The following is a 26235-nucleotide window of genomic DNA, read 5'->3' as shown; positions in this document are numbered from 1 at the left end:
GATCAGCTACCCCTAAAACAATGGGCAAGAGATGAAGACAGTCTGCAATTTTGGTCACAGTACACTTTCATAGCTGGCAAAACATTTATGAAGACAGAAATGTTACACTTCTCACTTTTTCTCCTGATCGTAACACGAACCACAGCTCCAATCACTCCTGTTACAAAGTCCCCCCATTTTGTTGCTTTTTTCAATCAACTTTGGTTTTAACATATCTCTTCTGCATGTCCCTCTGCCCCTTTTCATCTGTCTGCTTCCTTTCCATCAATCACATTTACATTGTTAACTATTACCCAGTAATTTCGGCACAACTTACAGAGTTAATTTTTCTCTTGATAAACACTTTTCTCATTTGCATAATTATTTCTTGTTTAAAGTTCAAGTCAGACTAACAGATATCTAAACTTCACCATGTACCTCATATTTTGTGATCATTCCTTCCAGTCCCTCTATGTTAGACTCCTGTAGAACCGAGTAGGTTTTCATAGTATTGAAAACGTCTATTATCTTTACGAGACGTCGATGAAAGGTTTCAAATTTTCCAAAGATATACATCTCGCTAAAATCAAACTGTCTTTCATCTGGATTTTGTTCCAATTTCTCTTTTACTTTGTGAAAGCAATTTTGATATTCCTAAAAACAAAGAAAAATTTAAAAGAAGAATGTCAAGCATAGAATAAAAGGCACTGTCATCAGCTAGAACAAAATTTATGCAGGCAGATATTATGCTAACTTCAGATCAAGAAGTTTCATCAATAAACAATCATGAACACTATAAAGACAGTAACAGAATTTGTCTCTGAAAACTAAACCAATACCATTACAGGATCACACATTTCATCAAATGAATGAACTGCACATATATGTATTTGTACATTCCATCCTTAGCTAGCATGAAATTCTGTTCCCTCCATTTTATAGCAGGGCTTGATGTGTTTACTGAATTTCCAAGAAGACAAGCCAGATTTCAGTTTTCAGAGATTGAAAATAATGGTTGTATGCTGAGCAGTTTTATTGAGTAATAATATTTCAAATTTTCCAAAATCACTTTCCAGAACAAAACCCTTCTGCTCCATGGCAGCTTCCTGTTTTCATTCTGCTTTCTTACCTGAGCACAAACCTTACTCCAAACATGTTTAAATTGAATTATTCCCAAAGTCAATTTACAGTCAACAGATTTGCTTGGTTACTTTCAAGAGTAGCTCCCTCTAAAAAACAATCTTCGTTATTTTTTATCACATATATGTACGAATAACCCCATTTGGAGACAGTAATACAAAGGGCCCATAATTTCCTAAGTTGTTAGTGATTCAAATTTTAAATTTTAATCTATTGATTTGCTGAAAGCTTTTGTAACTAATAAGACTCAAATAAAAACCTAATCCTTCAACAAATTTTAATACAGCAACTGGATAATTTGCTGTATCTTTGTAGAAATATACAAATTCACTGCTCATTGCTGATGGTAAGACATCATATAAATTTACACTGATTTCTGCTAGAACTATGCAAGATGTGTTGCTTCAGAAGGTGTCAAGGATGAAGTTCTAGTCTATTAAGAAATCAAAAAGTAGTAATGGAGAAAACCTAACGTGAACCTCCTGATATCTACAGGGAGGTTATCAAAAAGACAGAGCTAGGCTCTTCACAATAACACATGGACAGAGGCCAAGAGCCAATACGCATGAATTGAAACAGAAGATGTTCAGACTAGATGTGAGGAGAAAATCTTTCACCCTAAGGACAGTCCAACAGTGAAAGAGGTTGCCCAGAAAGGCTATGCAGTCTCTCCATCCTTGGAGAACTTCAAGACAGGACTTTGTAATCAAGTTTGATCTCATAGCTGCACCTGCTTTGGCTTTGAGCAGAACATTGAACTAGACACCTGCTGAGGACCCTTCCATGCTGAATTATCCTATGATCCTACGCACCAAAGCGGGGAAAAATCCCAAAACAGTCATGGGAGTGCATGCAAAAAAAAAAAAAGCTATCTTCCCAACAAATCTACACAATCTGAACAGCTGAATTCTTGTCGGTTTGCTAAATTACCCTTTCTAAAGGTATAGCTTGTCCTCATATCTTTGGAATATATTCAGCTCAGTAACTCAGTCTGTTTTAATTTCTACCACACATCCCTCCTCATCACGCGAGGAGAAACTTTCTAGAGAAACTCAGGCATGAAAATCCAAGTAATTCTCATATAAGAAGCACAGTTAAGTTAAATGCTGATTCCAGAAGTTCAGCAGACACTGAACTGCATTCCCTGTTAGCTCAAATATAAAGGCTCCAGTTCCAAAGGGTATTTTTCAGTTGTTTCATTTTTTCTTCATTATAACATTGCTTCCTCATACAAAATAAAGTTTTCCTAATCACGTTGTCTTAAATCTCACCTTATATTCTGTTTTCCACCTGCTCTTCCCACCTACCTGTTTAAGTCTAATGGCTGCTTGTAGCTTTTCCAGAACTCTCTCCTGAGGTTGACTCCAGATGGTGGCCGTATTGTTGTTTGAAATGTAAGATTTACATGCTGTGATCATCTGATTGGTCACCTAAAACCAGTTTTAATCTTGTGAAAAAAACAAGTCAAGACAAAGCAGATCTGGCCCTTCTTTTAGTCTCTCCCCATACCTCTGACGCCACCGACCTAAAGCCTGCAAAATAGCAATTCCACACACCAGCCACATAGGCAAACTGTCCTCCTTGCAATATCCAGCCTCCAGACCGTTACACCACCAAAATGTTGTCAATTAACTATGCTCACCCTAAACCTAAACATATTGTACCAACCCTGAAATGACATTGAGGACTACAAAATCATAAGACTTCAGCAATTCTGAAGCAAAGGTAAAATCAAGGGCTGATGAGACTATGATCATTAAAGAATAGTTTGTCCTTCCAACTCCATTTCCTTCTTTATGCAACCATAAGGAGGTTTAATGGCTATATAAGCGCACATAACCAGTTCTACAAAAAACAGTTCACCACAGGCAAACCTCTTTGTAACAAAAAGTTCCTTCATCTATTCATCTCAGGGTTGAGATTATCCCTCCCTCTCCTTCACGAAGTCTGAGAAAATTCTCACAACTCCAGCTACAGAGAGTAAAATAAGTTCTAACTACAAAGTAGTTTTATCGCTATTTCAAATTCTCTATATGTTCAAAAAAGCAGCATTAAATTCACCAAAATGCTGCCTCTTCAATTGCGTGGTCCCTTTGTGTTTCCTGTATCTCACTCAAGAAAAAACATAACACGCGTGCACAAAAAAATCTGGGAAAATTTCCTTTCACGCTGTAGCACCGACCTTCACAAACAGGGAGGATATCTTTTCAGATGTGTTGTAATACTGAGAGATACTCTGAATCATTTTAATTGCATTTATGAGTCCTGGAATAGCATCCACCATGGACACCTGGAAAGAAACACAGGCTCTGAATTCTGCTCAGCACTTCTGTTACCATACATGAGCTCGACACCTCATTAGAGAACGCAGGAGCGTTACGGGCATCCTAACGCTTCTGCCGCTGTTTCCCTGGGCCTCTCCTGCGGACCTGCCTGTCCTACTTCACTCTCCGAGCTCTACAATTCAATTTTGGGGAAAAATTTTCATGGGCGTCTTGGCTGGAAGGATTCTGATACGTGATTGTAACCTTCCATATAAAGAGAGACCAAAAATTGCATTTAAGCCTCCTGACACTCATTTGAATAAAGGAACTACAAAGAGCAACTTTCCTATAGTACTGGCATTTAGGTCATAAAAAATTATATACAATAGATGAAGTGCCTGGGAGGTGATATTGTAGCCCACTCTTTGGGTGCAGGTGCCCCGGTGCCAGCAGCAGGGCGGGCCCCTGTGTTGCCGGGCCGGGGCTGCCCCGTGCCGGACACAGCCGGTTCCAGCCGGCTCCAACGGCCCCAGCGCAGGGCACAGCTGAGCCCCTCAGCCACGGGCGGGCGCCGCGGGGAAAGCCTGGCTCAGAAAGGGCAAAACGCTGCCCGGCAGCCAGGGCTGAGGGAAACCGGGTGAGAAACAGCCCTGCGAGCCCCGAGGGGAGAGCGGGAGGAGGGGAGGAGGGGCTCCGGGCGCCCCCGCGGAGATGCCCCCGCGGCCCCGGCAGAGACCCCGCTGGGGCGGGGGTTTCCCTGCAGCCCCTGGGAAGGGCCCGGGCTGGAGCAGGGAAACGTGTGAGGGGGCGGGAGCGGCGGAGAGGAGCTGCCGTGGGCTGACGGCAGACCTTCATTCCCTGCGCTGCTCAGAGGGAGGAAGACTTCGAGGGCGGGAGTGAAAGGGTGAAGCCGAGTCTGGGAAGAAGAGAGGTGGTGGGGAGATGCGTTTTAATTTTTGTCTTTGATTCTCACTATCTAAATCTATTTTCACAGGCAATAAATTAAGTTACTTTTCCCCAGGTTAAGTCTGTCTTGCCCATGATGATAATAGGTAGGTGATGGCCCTGTATTTGTCTGAAAAATCCACGAGCTTTTTCATATATTCTGTATTCTGTCATCTATATTCTATGCCTCATTCTGTTGAGGTGGAGAGGGAGTGCTTGGGTGGGGGTTTAGCCCATAGCCAAGGTTAACGCACCACACCCATTCTAATTCTTCATACCCTCTATGATTTTCAGTAAGGTTATGTACAATAGAAATGCCTATTGCTAAATACTTTGAGGAGAAGTGTCATTTCAAAAGTCCAGCAGTCCTGTCTTCAGCCCATGAAGGGGTCAGATTGAAAGATTTTTTCAGGCAGCTCCTCCTCACATCTGAATTTCCAAAGCAATGACAGTTTTACTCTGTTGACAAACTGGTTCTTGACATTTTGCAGTAAACAGTAGTAAGGGAAAGGTTCTCACTCCATGCCTCAATGGCTTCCACCCCAAGTGCTACACCCTCTCAAAACTAGACGTCTCTGAAGCTGGCATCGCTTCCTCCTTGGTAAAAGCCACTACAGGGAGCAAAAAGCAGATCAAGTTTAACACACCCTGCACAATGCTAATAGCAAGCATATTCACTTTAGCTCTGTTTTGTATGGGTATCGTACCAACCTTTCATTAGAGAGACTTAAATACCAGACTGGGAAACAGTGAAAGAACACACTGTTCTAACACCGTCCAGTAAATGCAAACAAACGGAGCCATACCACGGTTGCCCAGAGCACTGTTTGGAAGCAATTTCAGTTTGGGAAAAGTATGGAGAGAAAGAAAGGTAGCTAGGATAGTCAAAGCTTTGAGTCTTCACAGCTACTTATCGTATTTCTGTGACTAGGAAGACACATACCTGGTTGCAAACCCAGTTTTAATGAAAGCAACCATTTGCCACTTTAGCAGATAATGGGACAGTGAGAATCCTTCCTCCTCTCCCATACTTTAAGTTGGCTGATTTTGTTTACTACTTGTTATTACTTGTTATGCTTGCGTCATCTTGTTACTATGGTATGAGAAGGTGATTTATATTTACACTTTAATATTTACATAACCATATTTATGTTTTCCTAACCCAAGAAGCTGAAAGTTGCTTTATAAATGTTAGGCTAGGCATGACCTGGCCACCAACACGAAAGACAAAAGCCCAGCCTTTGCCTTCAGCATAGCACCAGGTTCACTTTCACACACACACACACCCCCCTCATTTTTCTTTTCTTTTTCCCTTTTTATTTTTTAATCTCAAAGATTTCACTTCCTCCCATAGCACAGAGTCCAGTTTCATCATCAGTCCAAAATATTCATAGATACCATGGCAAGAAAATAACAAGTACTTTATTTTGTAGCCTGAAATTCTCACTGGGCCACTTTTAGCATAACTGATCAAAGTCTCAAAATGGAGACACATACCTAAAATGCTATCTATGTCATTTCCAAACTGATCCTACAATTTGCATTCATTTTGGTTGTCTCAAGAGATTTGTTAAGAATTTAAAAGTTTTACTTACAGGATTACTGTTGTATAATGGGTCACAACATTTTTCCAGATAATATAGATACTTCACGTTATCTTTCGCTTCATTTGCTGCATCTGTGATGCAAATATCCAACACTCGCCAGTTCTAAGAATAGAAAGTTGAAAAAAAGTGAAACCACACATTTCAGAAAAACCGTTTTGAGATCACTGTTTTGCCACTAGCCTTTTTAACCACATTTGAAAGCACAGATCTGTTACTTCAGAGTTACACTTGTTTACCCAAGATGAGGAACAGGTCCTTGGTTTGCTTCAATAAGTTGACTGTGAACACACAGTTCGTTAGTTTAGACCACTCAGCTCAACATGTTATGTCAGTAGTAGTGTCAAGTCAAGCTGCCGTGAAATACATAGGTATCACCTGTTAACTATTTTTCCTTCATAGACTGATGAATATATAAGCCATGCATTTGTTTCACACGTCTCTTATTTTGATGAGCCAAGACTTTTTCTTTTACTCATTTTTTCTGTTTGAGATGGGTTTTTAACTTTATTATGTCATTGTGAGAAGTTAAACCCTACAAGCAGTTTTGACAGACGCTGTAAGAATAAGACAAAGATGTTTAAAAAAGGGGAGGGGCGGGGGGGTGTCTTTTAATTAACTACTCAATTCATTACTTCAATTTTCTGATTTAATAACCAACTTTTCAAAGATTTCTAAGTATTTATTTCTGTTGAGCCATGTGGATGAAGTACATCATCAGCCTTTAGGCAAAGGGGATTCCCAGTCTTTTCCAATAAACTAAACTAGATTTAAACTTTACCTACTCAAGGTGAGGAATACGGAAGGACAAAGAAACCAAATGTCAAAAATGCTTCAATATTTTCCCCACCAGCAATGCTATATATGTATGTCAGCAAAATGAACTAGGCTATACAGAGCATTTCTAGCTTTTATAAATGTCTTAATTCAAAATAGAAACCTTCAGCAGTTTGGATTTAGCAGCAGTGAGTACTCCAAGCACTGCCTTCACATCTGGGCTCTTCAGCTGTTCCGTAAGGTAGCTGAATTTTGACTGTCTCTTTTTCCAGTAATCAAGCTCTGCCCGTGGTCCAAGGTCATCGGCTTCCTTTCTCAACTGGTTGTTTTCTGCAAGAACCTTTTATCATACAGTAATATTAGTGACTGATGACAATGTCTTTATCTCCATGGATAGCATGGATTAATTCAACTCCCAGTATTAACATCCTGTGATAAATTACCTCTCTCAGCCACCACCTCATAAAAGAGACTTTAATTTTTCTTGTCCTTTTTAGTTCCGTGTTAAAGAAGGAATAGTCACAGACCATTGGATTTTCTACAAATAACCTGCAAAGCATGTTTCAAAGTACGATTTCGACCACTGAGAATAGCGTTCACCGAATTATTGTGTTCCTTTTGCTTTCATTAAGTCCACTAGGAACCACAAACTGTTTCCTACTTTGATTTCTTGGCTGAGGTGATTCTTTGGCATCAGTTTATTTGTTACAAGAAATAGTAACTTACTTGTAGAGTTACAAGTAAAAAAGCTTATATATGATACAAGCATAGACAGAATACTTTCTTCAATGCAGTGTGGACACAGGGAGCTCACAGTAAACGTTGATCTAAGAACAGGAAGGAGCATATTTACTGTGATCCTTCTCCAGCGGGCAATACAACTACCAGCAGCAAGCTACTTCGGAATATTACGAAGTGAAGATTGCTTCAGTTTACTTCACAATGTTTTTTCGATAAGCACAATATTCACTGAAAAATTTTAATAGCTGTAACTGATTCTGCATAATATTTGACAACACTTCAGTCACAATAAATAGAGGAATGCATTGCAGATCTATAATAATGCTGAATATGGAAAGCTTGCATGTGAACATAATGAATTAATTTTAAAAATAACTTTGAAATGGTAAAACAGCTCCTTTTACTATTTTGCAATGCATCACTCAAGATTTTGAGGATTAAGGTAGATTCAGGTGCACTTCAAACTACTTATTAGGCTTCATTATCTCTCATCAGTTCAGGTTCAGCTTTTCTCTCTGAGCTGGGTAACATGGATTGAAATAATTGCTGTCCACTTCTTTATGTTTCCTGTGCAAGCTGAAGGGGAGACTGAAGTTTACACAGAAAAGAAAACCACCAAAGGTTACTGAATTAAAAATAAAAAAATCTGGCTTACAAAATCTCTTAATTACAAATTGCTGGAGGCTGGGAGAATAATGATGGGAAGTAATGCTATCAGATTAGCTTTTACACTGTTCCCCAGCATCCACTTTTGCCCATTGTCAGAGAGGGGTCTGGTTTAAAAGAACCTCTAATCCAAACCAGTAACAGTATTTTTTGTGATAATTTGTTTATAAAGGATGAAGCCGTGTTCCTAAGAGGCAATACAAACTCAATTCCCTTGGAGAACCAGGCGATGTGGGGACAGCGTTATTATTTAACAAAGTTATTATAAGCTTAAGTATAGATATGCCTCTGCTTGCTCATATCGCTTTGTTGTAAGGGGTAATAAAGTGTCCTCATGAACCTTGTCATTTGTCAAGGCTTTCCTTTCATAAAAAGGAAATAAAAAAAAATACGAAAATTTCTGTCTAGTCAAAAATTATGCTTCAGATCCCTTATACAATAAAAAGCGAGAAACATTTAATGTCAACTCAAAACACAGCTGCCTTCTTCCTCCAGTTTGTGAACAAATCTAAAAATCTCAAGTTTGGTATTAGAATCCATAAACCTACAATGCAATTCCAGGAATGAAAGTAAACTAAACTATCCTTCTGTCCCCAAAAAATAACACACAACTAAAATCTCTCAGTGACATCTGGGTTCACTAGACTAAAGATCTTTCTTGCTTTGCTAGATTAACGATAGCAAATGCTTTAATGACTCATTTTTTTCTTGGCTATTTGGCAATAGGTGAGTAGTAAAAGAAAACAGAGTAAATCTTTTGAGCAGTTAACTGCATTCTCCTCACTGGTTCCAGCTCATAGATTTATAAATTAAAGAGATTTTGCGTTTTATATTTTCTTTCTTTTTTTTAAGAGGTATAAGCCTTAATAAAGAAGATTCTTTCATGGAACTGATTTCTTAATTTGCAAATAAACATATTTCTCTGATAAAACCTTAGCAATAGTTTCCACAGGCAGGCAGAGAATAAGGTGGCAACTAAATTTCCATTTTTCCAAGTTTAGAAGTTATTCATGCCATCCTTTTCCTTAATGTCTACCCGTATAGACATTACGGAACTTGTTTTCTTGAGGCCTCTATGTTTTACTAGTAGATGGAAAAAGCTCTCTGTAATATTCTGTAATATTAGAGAAGTAAAAGCATGGAAAACATGCCAGCAGTACTTCAGAATACAGGGACTGATCACATCTAACTTTATAGAAAGGTAACTATACGCCAACAGGATTAAAGTCATCATCTGACAATATGCAGGTGTTGTCATATTTCACATTTGTGCAGTGTATCACCTGTTCAATCTGTTTGATCCATCCTTTCATGCAGACTTCTATTCTTTCGAGAGGGTCTATGCTGTTAGCAACCATCAAGTAATCTGAAGGTCCTCTTAGAGTTTTCAGATCATATGTTTCACATTTCTTCAGAATGACCTAAGAGACAAGTTAAAAAAAACCTGAAATGCTGAAATGTTCATAACAAATAATCCAGGAACCTTAAAAAGTAACTGGCTTTCCCACTTGCGGTCTCTCACTTCACATTCACACTTCAATTTTAATTAAACTGGTTTGAGCCAGAATTGGACTCCAGAATCCGGAGAATTCACCAGCCTGGCAGCTGTACTCTCAGCCTTTGTGAAGGAAAGGGCACAAGCAGAAACTAACAGTTAAAGCAACTGTTTGTCATACATTAATCATTCTTGGTTTAAGAACGGCCACAGCCATTGAACAGTCAAAAGTTAATAGCTCAAAAGAACTGACACCAGAAGAAACAATAACAGAAGCAGCTGCAGAATTGTTAAAACCACAAACTTTCAGAGACATTAAAGCCACAGACCAATGTGTAACAAGTTACTGACAACAGAAGTGAGGTTTTTTTCTCCAGTTTAACAAAAATAACTTTTAATGAGTATTCTACAACAGCAGCTAATTCAAAAGCTCCAGAGTAAGAGATATTCTATAGCTAACTCACTTTCTAGTTGCCATGTGAACATACTACCTTTTCCAACAGACTTTGCTGAGTTCCTGATAGCACACTAACAAATGCTTCAAGGGAACCAAGGAAGTCCTGCTTAATGTTGGAAGCTTGTTGAGGTTCACTGAGTTCAACCCAGCCACGGTCCATAGTCTGTAAGGCTGGAATGAAGATTTCTGCTATCAACTGCTCAACACTTTTTAGTAAGCCATCTCGACCTACATTCATCATATTAAAATTTACTTCCTGTAAAAGAAACACAATACGTGTTAAAACAGAAAACAAAATTTTGCCATCATTATGTTTATTCCAGTTCTATAGCCTTGAGCATCTCAAAAATTACCAGTGTGTATGAGTGGTCTTCAAGCAATAACAGCACAATTCTTGCCACCAAGGGCTACAAGATTTGCACTGGGTCACACTTTGTCATACAAAACTGAGAAAGCAAAGATCTAAAAACACTTCCAAAATATAACAAGAGTATAAGAGACCTCTATTTATAAATGATTCCAGCCTGCCACTTCTAAAGCTATCAGAATTATATTTAATATATTTGTACATAATATATATAGGCAGAGATCAATGCACTTAAGAGGCTTAGACACCAAAACAATTATGAGATACAGTTAATTCTGACTTGCAGTTGCCTAAAAATTTTGGTCCATGAAGAATACCTCTGTCTAGTTTGAAAGAACAATTCACAGAACATTTGCTTTTTAGACATTCTGAAAAGACTCTAGAAACTTCTAAGGTAAATTACATTAATCTGCCAGCCATTTTTTGCTTCATTGTTTTTTTCAACAACATAATTTACCAGCAAATAACTTGTATTTAAGTGTCACACATTAGGTGTGTCTTCAGTCATATCATTTTTACTTTTCAACTTTTCTGTCTTAGTTTTAAGGCATTATCTACTATCAGCAAGAGCTATGTCATTACTTGTGAAGAACTCTGCTTTACACATCTTTCAGTTGCAATTACCAGCTTGAAAGTATTATTAATAAGAAAAATCTTCAAATGTTAAATAGTATATAATTGACTGAAATCTAAGCCAGACCTTTCAAAATCATTAAAAAAAAAAAAAAAAAAAAGAGGTTAAGCATAAAACCATAGAGTATGTATCTACAGAAATCAAATAATAATAATCTGGTAATGACAACCAGTGCATCTCCCTTTTGCTGTTCTATTTCTTGCCTATCTGCACAAAAAGGTTTTCCTAGAAGAGCTGGGGGAAGTTAAAACTTGCTGTTTTAGGAGTTGCACTTGAAAGTTCCCATTTTGAGTGTATAGAAAGTTTTCCACAACACTAAATTCTCATTTATCCCATCATTCTTATTTAGTTCTCTGATTACTCTGTCTACAACTACGGAGTTCCCTACATTTTACACTGGGCTCCTTGCTACTAGAGCACTTGAATCCAGCTTTGTTCACTTTAGCCTATCATAGATTTAAGGAGTCTTTCACTAGGAAAAACTTGTTTATATATAATTTGCTTATACACTCTTAAAAATAAAGCCATTTTTGTTTGTTTTTTTTAATGGATTTACTAGTGCTTATTGAAATTTAAAAGCTTAGTATTTAGGTATTGACTAATTACTCTTTATCATTTTGGATTGTTGTAAATTTTCTTCCTTCGCATCATTTCTTCATAGCAATGACACGCTGCAGGTTGCTGCCACTAGATAATGTCGGTTCAGCCACTCCCCTTCTTTTTTGTCCTGTGTTTGATTTAGCCAGACTGCATCCTTTTGCTTATTCCTCCATGTCAAAGGCTGTCAAATTACATGGTGAGAGCAAATACCCCAAGATGAAAATGGATTTTAAACAGTGTACAGGGATTAGCAGTTACTGACTCTTACCTGATAGATATTCTCAGTCGTGATTGGTTTAAAAAGACTAGCTCTAATGAAGAAAATGCATACACCGGTTAAAGCAACTTCTTTTCCCTCTGTTACAAATACTTTAGGTTTATTCTTTGTCAAATGAGAGTTGATTCCTGTTCCTGGAAGGCCAAAGTGCTCTACAGATTCAAATAAAAGAAACACTTAAAAACCATAGGCTATTTATTCAAAGAAAAGTTTTCTAAACAAACAGTTCAGTCATCATTTGTGTATCTCTGAGTCTCAGTCCCCTGGTGCCAACCCATGAGACCATCCACAGACAGAACGCAGCATCCAGAGTCCTCACGGCACAGTAAGAACTATTTCATCTAGTTTTGCAAATCTCACATCAAAAGCCTTTCATGTCTATGCATTTATTTGTTTTCCTTCAAGCAAAGGTTCAAGCTCAAGATCCTCCTACATGGCTCTCTATCATGTAGTTGCAGATAATGCTCCATTTCTTAAAAAGAAAAATCAGCACAAGTAGTTTACCTCAGAGAAGCTTCTGTCAATCATCTTCCCTTAAGAACATGTAGACCGAAGTCTAACATTAAAAAAAAAAAAAAAGAAAGAGTGCTTCTGGAAACAAGGAGACACAAGGCACAGCACATTCTTTGGGGGAGAAAACAACAACAACAACAAAACAATAAGGGCGCTGCAAGGGACTTCCCTGTCCTTTCTTCTTCCCCCAACATGAATACGCTGCTCCCATGTTTAGCCTGTTGGTAACACTTGTAAAGAGTCACCAAGAAGTAGCAGTGCGTCTGGGGGGGGAAATACTTCTCTTAAGTTGTGGTTTTGGCCACATTACTTCTCTGATACTAGTTTACCTCAGAGTAAAATGTACACACGTACACATCTCAGTGAGACAGTGCAACATTAAAAGATCAAAAAGCAAATTGTTGATACCAGTAGTTAAAGGAGAACATCAAAAAAATTGCAAGAAGTGACAGGTCCCTTGCCCCTTTTTTTTCAGGCACGTGACCATCTGCCCGAGAGATTCCTATTTTGGATCAAGTGGCCACCCATAAGTCCCCTCCCCACCCTTTTGTTCACATCACCTTTCCCCCTCTCCTTTTTCCCCCCACAGCTCCTGTAGAAGCCTTTTTTTTTTGTTTACTTCAGAAGTACATCAAGGGCTGTGTCACCAACAAAACTCTTGACACTGAGAATTTTATCGATTTCATTTATTGCCAATTAACATAAACTTGCACTATCCTTGTATTTCAGTAGTTACAGAGGCAACAGTCATCCCAGTTTTCAGGGCATTCCCACAATGTATGGAGCTGGATTAGGTAGTACACTCTGCAGCCTCTTTAGAAAAGATGTACTGTTACTGAAAAGAATACTAAAAGTTTTTAAGCTGCATATCAAAAGTACCATTCGAAACATGGCAAAAAATCTGCATGTGAGGGTGGGCATAAAACCAGACTTTGAAACAACCCCTTAGGGCTCTGAAGTACACCTTACTGAACTCAGTGCTACACAGTTTCCTGCTCTTCAGGGACACGAAGTATCTTGTGGACACCCTTCACAGGGTCATCTTCTGCCCTAACAGAAGTGTTCCCTGATCCAGATCAGGGTTAGAAAACCAGCGTGTATTTGAGGTGGCGTGTAGTAAGTGTCCTTGCCAACAAGAAGCACATAATACCACAAAACTTCACTTAACTTTACTGATGAGCAGCCATCACTATAACAGATTTTTGCTTTGCTACCCTGCAAACCACAGCCCCAGAACAATCAGTGGAGAAAATTCTTTTACAAACTCTGCCCTACCTGAGATGGAAAAACGCGCAGCACAAGCTGCACACTGTGATGGTATCACAAGTAACTGTACACTCACGGCCGTGGGCAAAGGCAGCCTCCAATCCATCCACTTCATCCCACACTCACGTCTTTTCCTCCTTCACCACCAGTTCATTTTTTCTTACTTTTTTTACCTCCAGCACGCATCATCTTTTGGGATCTTTTGCTTATTCACTTAATGCACATGTTGCTGTGAATTTGGTTTTTGGTTGTTCTTTTTTTTTTTTTCCCTCTAGCTTTCCATATTGCCTGCATCAAGCATCACATCCCAAAGATCAAAGGCCACTACAATCATGCTGTAGGGTCATCTGATCAGTTTGAGGGTGGGTGAGGGGGACTCTGATTAGATTCCCAGGCTTTACCCCTTGCCTCATGCTCTCTCTAACACACTTCCACCGCTTCAACTCAGGGATGTCAAAACTTGCTCAGCAGATTTCTAAATTAATGGCTGAATTTGTATTTTCATTTAAATTTCTTTCTGTGTACATTTCAATGTACATATATGCACATATAACATTTTATGTACATTTCTATGTACATTGATACATGTATGTATCATAAAGTGCAATTATTCAAGTTGCTTATATCTTATTAAACAGTCTTTTCATACCTTTTAGGTATATGCATATATACTGAAAATACACACAGTATAAATACATATTTGTACACTCATATAGGTATATGTTTACACGTGTATAAACACGTATACTTATGTAGATATGCATAGATATATATTTATGAGGCCCTTCTTGTACATCCAAGGTAAACAAGCGGGTGAACTCCCACCAACCAGTCACAGGGTCTCAGAGGTCACATAGCACCTGGCTAGTCCCGATGGCAGCAGCACTGGAGGCTCTGGGGCAGAAGCCACGGGCAAAGGGAAGACGTCCTTCTCACAGGGGTCCTGAGCTGCCTCCAAGGGTAAGTGAGAAGGAGGATTCCCCCAAAAGTGTGGTAACATGGGGGCACTGGGGAAGGGAATGTGAGCAGAAGGAACTTTTGGGATAATGGCCCTTCTCCCATAATGCAGGTCTCCTGGGGCCATTTGTCATGTGACAAAACCACCCAGATGAAGTGGTCATGTGCCAAGAAACATGGAGAGCTTCTAGGGTCTGCCCAGTGGCATGACTGGAAGGGAGAGGGCAGGGCACATGTCATTGCTCACCTTGTGTGAAAGTGATCTTTTGACTATCAAAAACCACTCCCAGCCCCGCCCCGGGCAAGAATTACTGGGAAGTACCTTGCTGATGCATACTAGCAATATGCAGAAGTGCACTAAGAAGCTTCAATAATTTCATCAATCCTCATTTCATGAGCAAGGATCAATGTCCGAGTATGACCAGTTTATAAGAACTTCACTATTTGCTTTTTCCTTGCACGCTTGCTCAGTGTAAGGAAAAGAGACAATGAGTTGTCTCCTTGCACAACTGTAACATGTTGCAGGAGAACCTAAGTTGCTCTACCTGTATCTGTTGCTTCCACATCTTGATAGTAGAACATCAGGTGACGCAGACCTCCTGGGGCCAGGAATTTGTCAATGCGGTCTATCTGTTTGAGATTATGTTGAGATTATTATGCATAGCATACCCACTATGAAGAGTTCAACTTGATCAGGATTTTAACATAAAGGGCTGACAAATACTCATCACATTATCATTGTTTATCAATAAAGTTATACCAGGCCCAGTTACTAAACTCCAAAAAATTAAGCAGCTCATGCCTACTTAAGTGAATCATTTGAATTTTTCCATGCTGAACACAATTGAATACAGCCAGGCTATGTTTCAGTTTACTGAAACCACTTAGCGTACATGTTGTGTATCAGCTTTTAAACTGAGGGCGCAGGGTGGTTCTTCATTTACTGAAGTGCAGCAGCACCTCATTGAAGTCCCCTCACCCATATTATTCTTACTGCAAAGTCAGCTAACAAGCTGAAAGCAGGAAACACACAGCTGCAAATATTCCATATCATAGCAACAGAGGAAGCCTTTATGTATTTATGTTTTAAGCATGAGGACAATTTCACTGTTCTCCATCAATTTAAGGCTGCCATCAAGCATCCTTGAACCATGTATTGGTAGTGCAGGCCAGGAGTCTCATGTATAGGCCGTACAGGCCTAGGAAGAAAGTTAATTGCTCTGTGCTAGTATGCTGATCAGTGTTTCAGTACGTAAAAGTCTGGCCTAATCCATTATTTTTCTAGATCTGCGAGTCATTGTTTCATACAGTCCCTAGTTACATAGCAATCTTCCAGTGGAAAAGGCTTCAACTACTAGAAGTTCTTCAGAAACATTTGCTGGCACCATTTGTGATTCCTAGAGCAGGAAAAAGGCTGAGAGATCACCAGCAGCAGAAAGAAAGCTGCATTTATCCCTCTTCCATTAATAATGGGCCTCAGTTACACCAAGATCACATAAACTGCTATTCCAGAAAATCTTGGATGAGCCCCCTCAAGGTGAGGTCAAAACAACTATTGTGCTTTCCTCTTTCCAAGTATAACAGCTGCCAGTATTTTCTGCATTGTTCTGACAATTGTTCTCAGGCAATAGAGTTTGACAGGAAACTCATTTAGAGATAGAATGCACAAAGGCTGAAACAAGTTCTGCTTTTTAACTTGTGTGATAGTGTTCTGCACAGCTTGTTTTCCTATATCACATGGAATCACAGAAACGTTGGAAGGGGACTGTGGGAGATCTGGGCCAGCCTCCTATATCATCAACAGCAGCTCAGGTCATCCAGAGCTTTGCCTAGGCACTCTTGAATCTATATGTACTATATATTCAAGCACTGAGAGACTTCGTGCTGTGGATCCAGTATGAAATAGAGTCAGAGTTTTTACTGTACTATCTATAACCATTGGAAAGCAGAAATCCTAATCACTTTCAAAATCAATATTGTTACAATAGGTCCTGCAACTAAGGACGCTCTTGTTCAACTTAATTACAAAATGCTGATATATATTTTTTTCAGTGAGAAGACCTGAGTAATCTCAGACATGAAGTCTGACAACTATCTCACCGAGTATTTGATGGTAATATCAGTTCTAAAGCACACCTATGAGCTTCCCTATCAAATTCATCGGATTACCTGGTTACCGTCAAGAATAGCATCTTCTACTTCTGCTTTGTCCAGATTCACACAAGACGCAACAGTGTCCAGTAAGTAATCATGCCTGCCATCCAGGCGGGCACGTTTAGCCTCCCTCTCTTCCTTGATCTTTTGCTGTTATAAAACACAAAGTGAACAATGAATAATTCACAATCATTCACAATCTATTTTGGAAACAAAAATAAAGACAATTCTAAAATTTATTTTACAAAGTAAAGGCTATTACATTCTTCCATACTTGTGGTTCATGTTTTTTAGGCAGTCAAATGGAAATTTTAGAAGCTACCCCTGTTATGATTTTACAGTTGATTTCCTGTGATCTATTTTCAGATTTATCATAAAATTTCTATCATCAGTCTTTCGTACAATATTATTTATTTGTTGAAAGGCTCTATTAAAAAAAAAGGTATTTATATGTATGTATCTGTTTTTCTGCAAGTAATCTTCAACATCCTAAGTCCTTAGTCGCAGTTTTTCAGTCTGGTCACATACGACCATCAAGTCAAGAAAGGATTCTAACCCATCTTTGTCACTCATGGAAGATATTGTAAGCGTTCTCTAATAAAGACAGATGCTGCTGGAGGAAGCTAGAGTTTCATACATTATCTCTTTAGTGTAATGAGAAGTAAAACAAGCCACAAGCCTCAAGGTACACAAGTGTTTACAAATGTGCTTAACTATAGCTATTATACCATTCTTCAAGCAGTATGCCTACTTTTCTAATTAAATTGAATTCCCACATGTAATGCACCTCATTACATTATAGACAATATAGCCTTCTGGAATAGTTACTAGTATTATTATGCTTGCGGATTACAAGATTTAATATCATTTCATTTTCAAAAGAAATTTAGGATTATGTTTCATTGGTGGTAAATTCAATCTTTATTTCCCCAGTGATTATGAAAAATCTAGTAACTCTAAAGTATGCACAAGTGATTTATCCACAAGCTTCTGCAGACCCAATAGGACTTGCATGATATATTTTATACTCTTATGTAAATATCTTTCCTACTTCCTGAAGGAATTTTCAAATATTTGGTAAACTCATAATTACTAGCATGCCTTCATAAATGCTGAATACACTGGAAATGTTTTTCCATGTGAAAGACAAACATACAAATCCTGTTCTTTACAGGATATATCCTTTACAGATATGCCTGAAGAATGCAGTAGCAGATTAATTTGTACACATACTTTATGCAATTTCACCTCTGTCATTCCCTAACATGGTCTCCACTTTCCCAGAAGTGAAACATCATCACAGGATTGGCCTTTCCTACATGTTCTCACATCAGAGTAGAAATTTTTTCCCCGTAGTCAGACATACAAAAAGGAACCATCTGGGGCTGAATCAGTTTCACACTAGATGATAACACTAGAATCCTAAATACTGTTGTTTCAAGTAGTTTAAGCACAACTGATAATGCAGCTTTAAAATAGAAAGATACAACCAATAGTCTGCCAATTAGTTCGCTTCTATTTAATCCAGTAAAAAGCTCTTTTTGTTTTACTTAAACTACAGAGAGACTGCTTTTGTACTCTGCTGTGTTTCCAGCATAGAGTTCCATATATATGGTTATACAAAGTATACATCTTACATTGGTTATCAGTTCCCAACTATACCTATACAGATGGCCTTTGATACATTCATAGCCTCCATTTCTTCTCTAAGTTGCTGTTTACATAGGCTGAAAACATGAGCACCTTCTTCTCAAACTGGGCCGTTGTGCCCTGATGTTTGTTTCAGTTCTTTTAATGCTTTCCAATCCTTTAATTGCAGTCTCTCAAGCCCCATAACAAATATACTAGCTATTACATATAGCTGTTCACATAGCATTAGGCAATATTTGATGTCTAAGTCCAGTAACAAGAGCACTCGTTAATATGTCACAGAACTTCAAAAATCTAGTTAACTTAAATTATTTTAATGAACTTTACCTAGAGAAAACAGGGAATTATTTATTAGACAGTAAAGCTACAGTTTTGTGAAGATTAAGACATTCACTTGCATTTATTGCTTGTCACTTCTGGAAGGCATTTACATTGTTCTGGTGGATATCTCTCTAACGGACACAAGTTGTATGCACATTTTTCCTGATAGTTGCTACAATGCAATTCCAGAACACACCCTGCCTGTCATACTTCTATATTTTGATGACCTTTTTGATGACCTGCCATTTGTAAGAACTACTTCTCCTCCCCAAATGAAGTGTTCCCCAGTCACAAACTCTCATTTCTCAGTTGTTGCAGTCATCAGAAAATACTTATGCCTCACTTTAAGTATTAGGTTGTCCCAAAAAAGTAGAAGAAATCTAATTTCAGCGCTTTCAATAGCAAGTCATTAATTTAAATATTTAAAAATACTCAGAAGCTAGGCTGGAAACTGGCCAAAATATCAGTTTCCATTTACATACTAAAAGAATAAATTTTTAAGATATTCTTTCCTTAGGGTTAGGAATCTCAGAGAATGAATTGCAACAAAATGTTGAGCTTTCTACCTCTCATTTTTCCCTTCCTCCCCCACCCCTCCTCCAATTTTAAGAGCCAGGCATAAATAAGCAAAAGGCTTATGGAGGAACAAGTGGATTTCTATTCCAGATTTGTTTCCTTCCCTGTTTTTGCATAGGGGTACATTTCAGGCACTCAATCCTTTTATATCAACCAGAACTTCAGTGAAGGAATTCACTAACCTGTTTACAAATTCAATCTTTGGATTTCAAGATGCTAACTTTAACTACCCCCACATTTTGCTTCAAACCAGCAATGTGTTCATGGACTAGGATTTTTTTGTATATTTTACATCCTGCAGGATTCAGTACAGAAATACATATTCCTCAACAGCATCTGTACCAAAAAAAATACCTAAAACCAGTCAGGTTTATGTAATTCAAATAAACATCATTTAATAGAACACTGAAAGAGTAAGATTTTTGATCTTTCAAGTAGGCAGCGATGAGGTAGCAAAAAGAAGTCCCAGGGCAATGAAGAAAGATTTGAAGACCCTGGGATGGCTGGTCAAGGGATCGGGAGCGCAAGTTATGTTCTCCTCTGTCCCCCTAGTTGTGGGGAACGATGAGGGGGTAAATAGGAGGAGCCAGCAGATCAATGCCTGGCTCCAAGCCTGGTGCTGCCGGCAGGACTTTGGGTTCTTTGACCGTGGCCTGATTTACAAAATGCCAGGCCTGCTGGTAACAGGCGGGAATAGCTTATATTGCAGGGGGAAAAGGGTTCTAGGACAAGAGTTATCAGGGCTCATTGAGAGGGCTTTAAACTAGGTTCGAAGCGGGGTGGGGATGGTACTGGGCTTGCTGGTGAGGTGCCTGGGCATAGGTGCTCAACTCCTGTGGGGGAGTGTGCCAGTATTTCTGAGAGCCAGAAGGCTTACCACACCTCAAGGGTCAAAACTACACACACAACTCCCTCTCTGAAACGCTTATACACCAATGCACGCAGCATGGGGAATAAGCAGGAAGAGCTGGAGGTCTGTGTGCGGTCACAGGGCCACAATCTCATTGCAATTACTGAGACGTGGTGGGATAGCTCACGTGACTGGAATGCTGTCATGGATGGCTATGTCCTTTTCAGGAAAGACAGGCCAGCAAGGCATGGTGGTGGAGTTGCTCTTTATGTGAGAGAGCAACTGGAATGCAACGAGCTCTCCCTGGGGGCGGATGAAGAGAGGGTTGAAAGCTTATAGGTAAGGATTAAGGGGCAGGCAAATATGAGGGACACTGTTGTGGGTGTTTATTACAGGCCACCTGATCTGGATGGGGAAGCTGATGAGGCTTTCTACAGACAGCTGAAGGTAGCCTTGCAATCACAGGCTTTTGTTCTTATGGGGAACTTCAATCACCCTGATATCTGCTGGGAAGACCACACAGCCAGGCATGCACAGTCCAGGAGGCTCCTCCAGTGCATTGATGATAACTTTTTGTCACAGGTGGTACAGGAGCCAACAAGGAGAGGAGCACTCCTGGACCTAGTACTGACAAACACAGAGGGACTGGTGGAGGACATTAAGGTTGGGGGCACCCTTGGCTGTACTGATCATGAGAAGACAGAGTTCAAGATCTTGGACGGTACTCACAAATCAACAAGAAGTAAAATTGCAACCTTGGACTTCAGGAGGGCTAACTTTGACATCTTCAAGAAACAGAAACTGCTTGAAGAAATCCCCTGGGCTAGGGCTCTGGAAGGCAAAGGGGCTCAAGAGAGCTGGTTGGTGTTCAAACACTACTTTCTCCAAGCTCAGGATCGGTGCATCCCTAAGAGCGTGAAATTGGCCAAGGGATGCAGGAGACCTGCATGGTTGAGCAGGGAGCTTCTGAAAAAGCTCAAGTGGAAGACGGAAGTTTACAGTAAGTGGAAGAAGGGACTGACCCCTTGGGAGGATTACAAGAATGCCGCCAGAGCACACAGGGATGAAATGAGGGAAGCCAAGGCCTCCTTGGAATTAAATCTGGCAAGGGATGTCAAGCTCAACAGGAAGGGCTTCTACAAGTATATTGGACGCAAAAGGAAAACTAGAGAAGTTGTGGGCCTGCTGCTGAAAGAGACAGGAGCCATGGTGACAGAGGATGCGGAGAAGGCAGAGTTACTGAATGCCTTCTTTGCTTCAGTCTTTACTGCTCGGCCCAGCCCCAGACTTTGGAAAAAGTAACAGGGAAAGAGGAAGACTTCCCCTGGGTTGAGGAGGATCAAGTGAAAGATCAATTAGGTCAATTAGATATTCACAAGTCCATGTGCCCCGATGGGATGCACCCGAGAGTGCTGAGGGAGCTGGCGGAAATCATTGCCAGGCCGCTCTCCATCATCTTTGAAAGGTCCTGGAGAACAGGCGAAGTGCCTGAGGACTGGAGGAAAGCCAATGTCACTCCAGTCTTCAAAAAGGGCAAGAAGGAGGAGCCGGGGAACTACAGGCTGGACAGCCTCACCTCCATCCCTGGAAAGATGATGGAACAGCTCGTTCTGGGCATCATCTCAAGGCATGTGGAGGAAAAGAAAGCTATCAGAAGTACTCAACATGGATTCACCAAGGGGAAATCATGTCTGACTAATCTGATAGCCTTCTATGATGGCATGACTGGATGGAGAGATGAGGGGAGGGCAGTGGATGTTGTCTACCTCGACTTAAGCAAGGCATTTGACATGGTCTCCCACAGCACCCTCATAGGGAAGCTTAGGAAGAGTGGGTTAGATGAATGAACAGTAGGGTGGATAGAAAACTGGTTGAAAGACAGAGCTCAGAGGGTAGTGATTAGGGGCACAGAGTTTAGTTGGAGGTCAGTGACAAGTGGTGTTCCCCAGGGGTCAGTACTGGGTCCAGTCCTCTTCAATATATGCATCAATGACCTGGATGCAGGAACAGAGTGCACCCTCAGCAAGTTCGCCAATGACACAAAGCTGGGGGGCGGGGGGGGTGGCTGACACACCAGGAGGCTGTGCCACCATATAGAGAGACCTGGACAGGTTGGAGATCTGGGCAAAGAGGAATCTTATGCAATTCAATAAGGGCAAGTGTAGGGTGCTGCACCTGGGGAGGAATAACCCCATGCACCAATACAGGTTGGGGGCTGACCTGCTGGAGAGCAGCTCTGTGGAAAGAGACCTGAGAGTCCTGGTGGACAGCAGGATGACCATGAGCCAGCAATGTGCCCTCATGGCCAAGAAGGCCAATGGCATCCTGGGGTGCATCAAGAAGAGTGTGGCCAGCAGGTGGAGGGAGGTCATCCTCCCCCTCTACTCTGCCTTGGTGAGTCCGCACTGGAGTACTGTGTCCAGTTCTGGGCTCCCTGGCTCAAGAAGGACAGGGAACTGTTGGAGAGGGTGCAGCAAAGGGCTACAAAGATGATTAGGGGACTGGGACACCTCTCTTATGAGGAAAGGCTGAGGGACTTGGGTCTTTTTAGTCTGGAAAAAAGACAGCTGAGGGGGGACCTTGTCAACACTTATAAATACTTAAAGGGTGGGTGTCAGGAGGATGGGGCCAGGCTCCTTTCAGTGGTGCCCAGTGACAGCACAAGAGGTAATGGGCACAAACTTGAGCATAGGAAGTTTCACCTAAACATGAGGAGGAACGTCTTGATGCTGAGGGTGGCAGAGCACTGGAACAGGCTGCCCAGAGAGGTGGTGGAGTCTCCGTCTCTGGAGACATTCAAAACCTGCCTGGATGCGTTCCTGTGCAACCTGCTCTAGGTGACCCTGCTCTGGCAGGGGGGTTGGACTAGATGATCTCCAGAGATCCCTTCCAACCCAACCATTCTGTGATTCGAAGATGGAAGGACTGCTAAAACACATAAGCTATCATTTATGTAGGTAATAGAGGAATTGCCGGTATGCGCAATAACACGTACATGCAAACCCTGGAAAGGATCAGCAGCAATTCTCATCAGGGTCATACAACAAAACCTCCTCCTAAAGTCCCATGATGTAGGAGGATCCAGATGGAACGGTGTTTACAAGAGATAAATGCTTTCTCACTTAGGTATCTGGAAAGATTGTCCAAGTTTTTATAGGGTACAGCTTTACCTCAGTTCTTCATCTAAAGAACAGCAGCACAGCCATGTTTAGTTTTGGGTTTCTTTTACCCCTCTTAGTTACAAAGGTAAGAAAGGCCATATGACACAATCCCACAACAGATGCAAGTCCAAAGCTAAACTAATTAACCAAAAAGTCCTTCTTTGATGATTAGTCTAGTTATAATAAGTAACTTGTTTTATGTTACATAAAACCATAAAATTCCCGATACCTAAATACCAAAAATTTAGCATGGGAAACTAATTTCAGTAGACATCTCCTGAAGCAGAATAAAGGAGAGATTCCTAAATATATTTTAACATATGCCTAAACCCATAACCATCACACCATCAATCTGAAGCAACAAATGAAGATTAATTTAAAATTTAAAAAAAAAAAAGTGTTTTCTAACTACAACAGGAGTAAATAAGTATATATATTTAAGCAGAAGGTACTAAAAGATCAAAGTGAGAGGTGACAGGGGTCCTTCCTTTGAAACAACAGCCTCAGAAGCCAAATATTGACTATTGCCAACTTCTCCATTACAGAATGCAGTTGCTAACGTCTGCAGACTCTCTAGAGTTAGCATGAATGTTATTTAGTATGCAAGTCATAACTGCACAAGTTAAAACTTGTTCCTGAACACACTTTATCCAGCAAATGATGTATTTGGTTGCCAGAATACTGTGCATTACTGAATGTGGACACGCTCAGATCAAAGTCTTATGGATGAGCAATACACTCGAACTTTACTGGGAAGCTCAACAGTAAAACAGTTGAAAAGTAAGCGTGTTCTATTGTTAATTTACTGTCTTATCGAAAACTTATTTAACCAACACGACCTTCCTCTGTCTCTCCTTTAACTTTCTAAGGTGTTTTATATTGCATAAGCATTGTTCATGGATTTCCCTGTAAAAGTAGACTGCAAACCACTTCACACTTTCCAAGCACCCTGAGTTTTCAGCAGACACACACCTTTTTATTCGCTCCTCTCCAAAACACACGTACCCCACAGAATTAAGGCAGTCCCCATATCTGACTTAAATCTCAAACATCAATCAGAGCTTTCCCACATTTGTTATAACACTGCATTAACTCAGGAACAATTTGTTCATAAAGCTTTTAAAACTAATCTAAGGATCTTTATGACTTCTATATTTTATTATTGTTTCTCAATGCTACATAGTGTCTTCAAAATTACATTCAGTAATTTTGTTTCCAATAATTTCCAATAATTCCCAAATATGGGAAGAGTGAAGTTAAACTTCAGTTTTCCTTGGTGGCTGGAATCCCCGTTGTGTTCCAGATCTAGCATCAAGCTCTTTATTTTACCAGTATAACACTTGTGAAATTACGATATAAAATTACCAGACCACTGCAACAATCTGGACAAGATACAAGTACCAGTAGTCAAATGCATAAATATCTCCCTGTGCAAATTTACTATTCAAAACAAAACACACAACTAAGCCTTGACTGATTATAAGACCAGTTACAAAACACACTACCTCTCATGACAAATACCTACCCCAAATACTATGTTTTGCTTTAAAAGGCAAAGTTTATCTGTTTTTATAGAATTTGAATGCTTTGTGAAACCAACATCATCCACTTACACCATTTTAAAACACGCATTTTTCTACACTCTGCCCCCCTCAATTCACACCTTTATTCAAACTATACAGTTAGTAATCTCGACCTAGTCTGAGATTTGGTTTTCCTTACCTTTATAACTCTGCCAATGCTCTGTTTCCAAAGTTGCTTTCTTCCGGCTTTAAACATTGTACAATTCAATACCAGTATCAAGTACTGTTTCAGGAATAAGCCTTAAACCATGGAGCAAGCTTCTTGATTCATCATTTTGCACTCTCCCCCCAACCTTTTGTTCATATTTGTTTCATTCCTTATCTGTAGGAACACCAAAAAAACTCTAGAAAATACAGTAAGGACCTAAAAAGCCAGCAACTATTAACCTTAGCTTTGTATTTAAATTTAGTTCTAATGTGCATTTAAATTACTTGAAAACTAAATTGGACAACTTTAGAAACTAGAGGTCTCTAACCACCAGAATTTACTGCCTATAGATTAGGAGTTGAAAATTACTGCTGCCAACCACAGTGTTGTTAAGGTGATATTGTTTATATACAAACACCGCTCGATACAATTCATCATGCTCAAGGGCAACAAAACCATTTGCAAAAGTCAATTTTATAACTGCTTATCTGATTTGTGTTTCACCTTCTTAAGTAATCCTCATGTCAACAGACGTCTTTGTTTCCTTGTCAAGGATGATTGTTTAAATATATAGCAACAGTCAAGCAGCTTTCAAACAGCTTTTACCTCCAGACTACTAAATTACTGAGTTTTCTACTCATATTTTTCATACAAGCACATTCAGTCTCAGTTATTTTTCAGTTGTACAATGGTTGCTTAATACAGCAATTTTTCATCAACAAGGAATGTTACATTTTTTCTTCTTAAAATAGCCTTAATTTTTTCCACTTCAGTGACAGAATCTAATCTGATGTCCTCTTGAAAATGCCAAGAAAAACAAACTAATGATCCAACATTAGGAAGAAGAAAAACAAGAAATTTTTACAGCTATTTCAGGCTTAGAATGCCCCTAAATATTTCTGCTTCCACTCATATCACTGTGAATCATCTATAAAAATCACTTGACAACCTCAGTGTTGATAAAAATCACATGAGTTAAAACCATTTTTCCCACATTATCTGATTTTTCCATACAATTTTCCCCGCCTACTATAGTCAAATCCAATTGTGTATACATGTTTGAAAGAGAAAGACTGAAAAAATGCATTTAGTGTAAAAGTAAACAACTGT

General features: G+C 39.7%; 1 protein-coding gene across 1 annotated transcript in view; it reads right to left on the bottom strand.

The window, feature by feature from the left end:
* DNAH5 (dynein axonemal heavy chain 5) overlaps positions 1-25173 on the bottom strand; it is a 137115-nt gene extending 111942 nt beyond the window's left edge. The window contains exons 1-11 of the mRNA XM_074576183.1: positions 25117-25173; positions 16852-16986; positions 15228-15312; positions 11938-12098; positions 10103-10324; positions 9400-9537; positions 6873-7049; positions 5924-6037; positions 3302-3409; positions 2427-2549; positions 418-633 (exon numbers count right to left, since the gene is read on the bottom strand). Of these exons, the coding sequence (XP_074432284.1) occupies positions 418-633; positions 2427-2549; positions 3302-3409; positions 5924-6037; positions 6873-7049; positions 9400-9537; positions 10103-10324; positions 11938-12098; positions 15228-15312; positions 16852-16986; positions 25117-25173 (1536 nt within the window). The remainder of the gene's footprint in view (positions 1-417; positions 634-2426; positions 2550-3301; positions 3410-5923; positions 6038-6872; positions 7050-9399; positions 9538-10102; positions 10325-11937; positions 12099-15227; positions 15313-16851; positions 16987-25116) is intronic.
* Between the last annotated feature and the right edge of the window lie 1062 nt (positions 25174-26235).

This window comes from Larus michahellis, chromosome 2 (assembly GCF_964199755.1).
Source record: "Larus michahellis chromosome 2, bLarMic1.1, whole genome shotgun sequence".
NCBI lineage: Eukaryota > Metazoa > Chordata > Aves > Charadriiformes > Laridae > Larus > Larus michahellis.
This window is presented reverse-complemented; position numbering and strand designations above follow the sequence as displayed.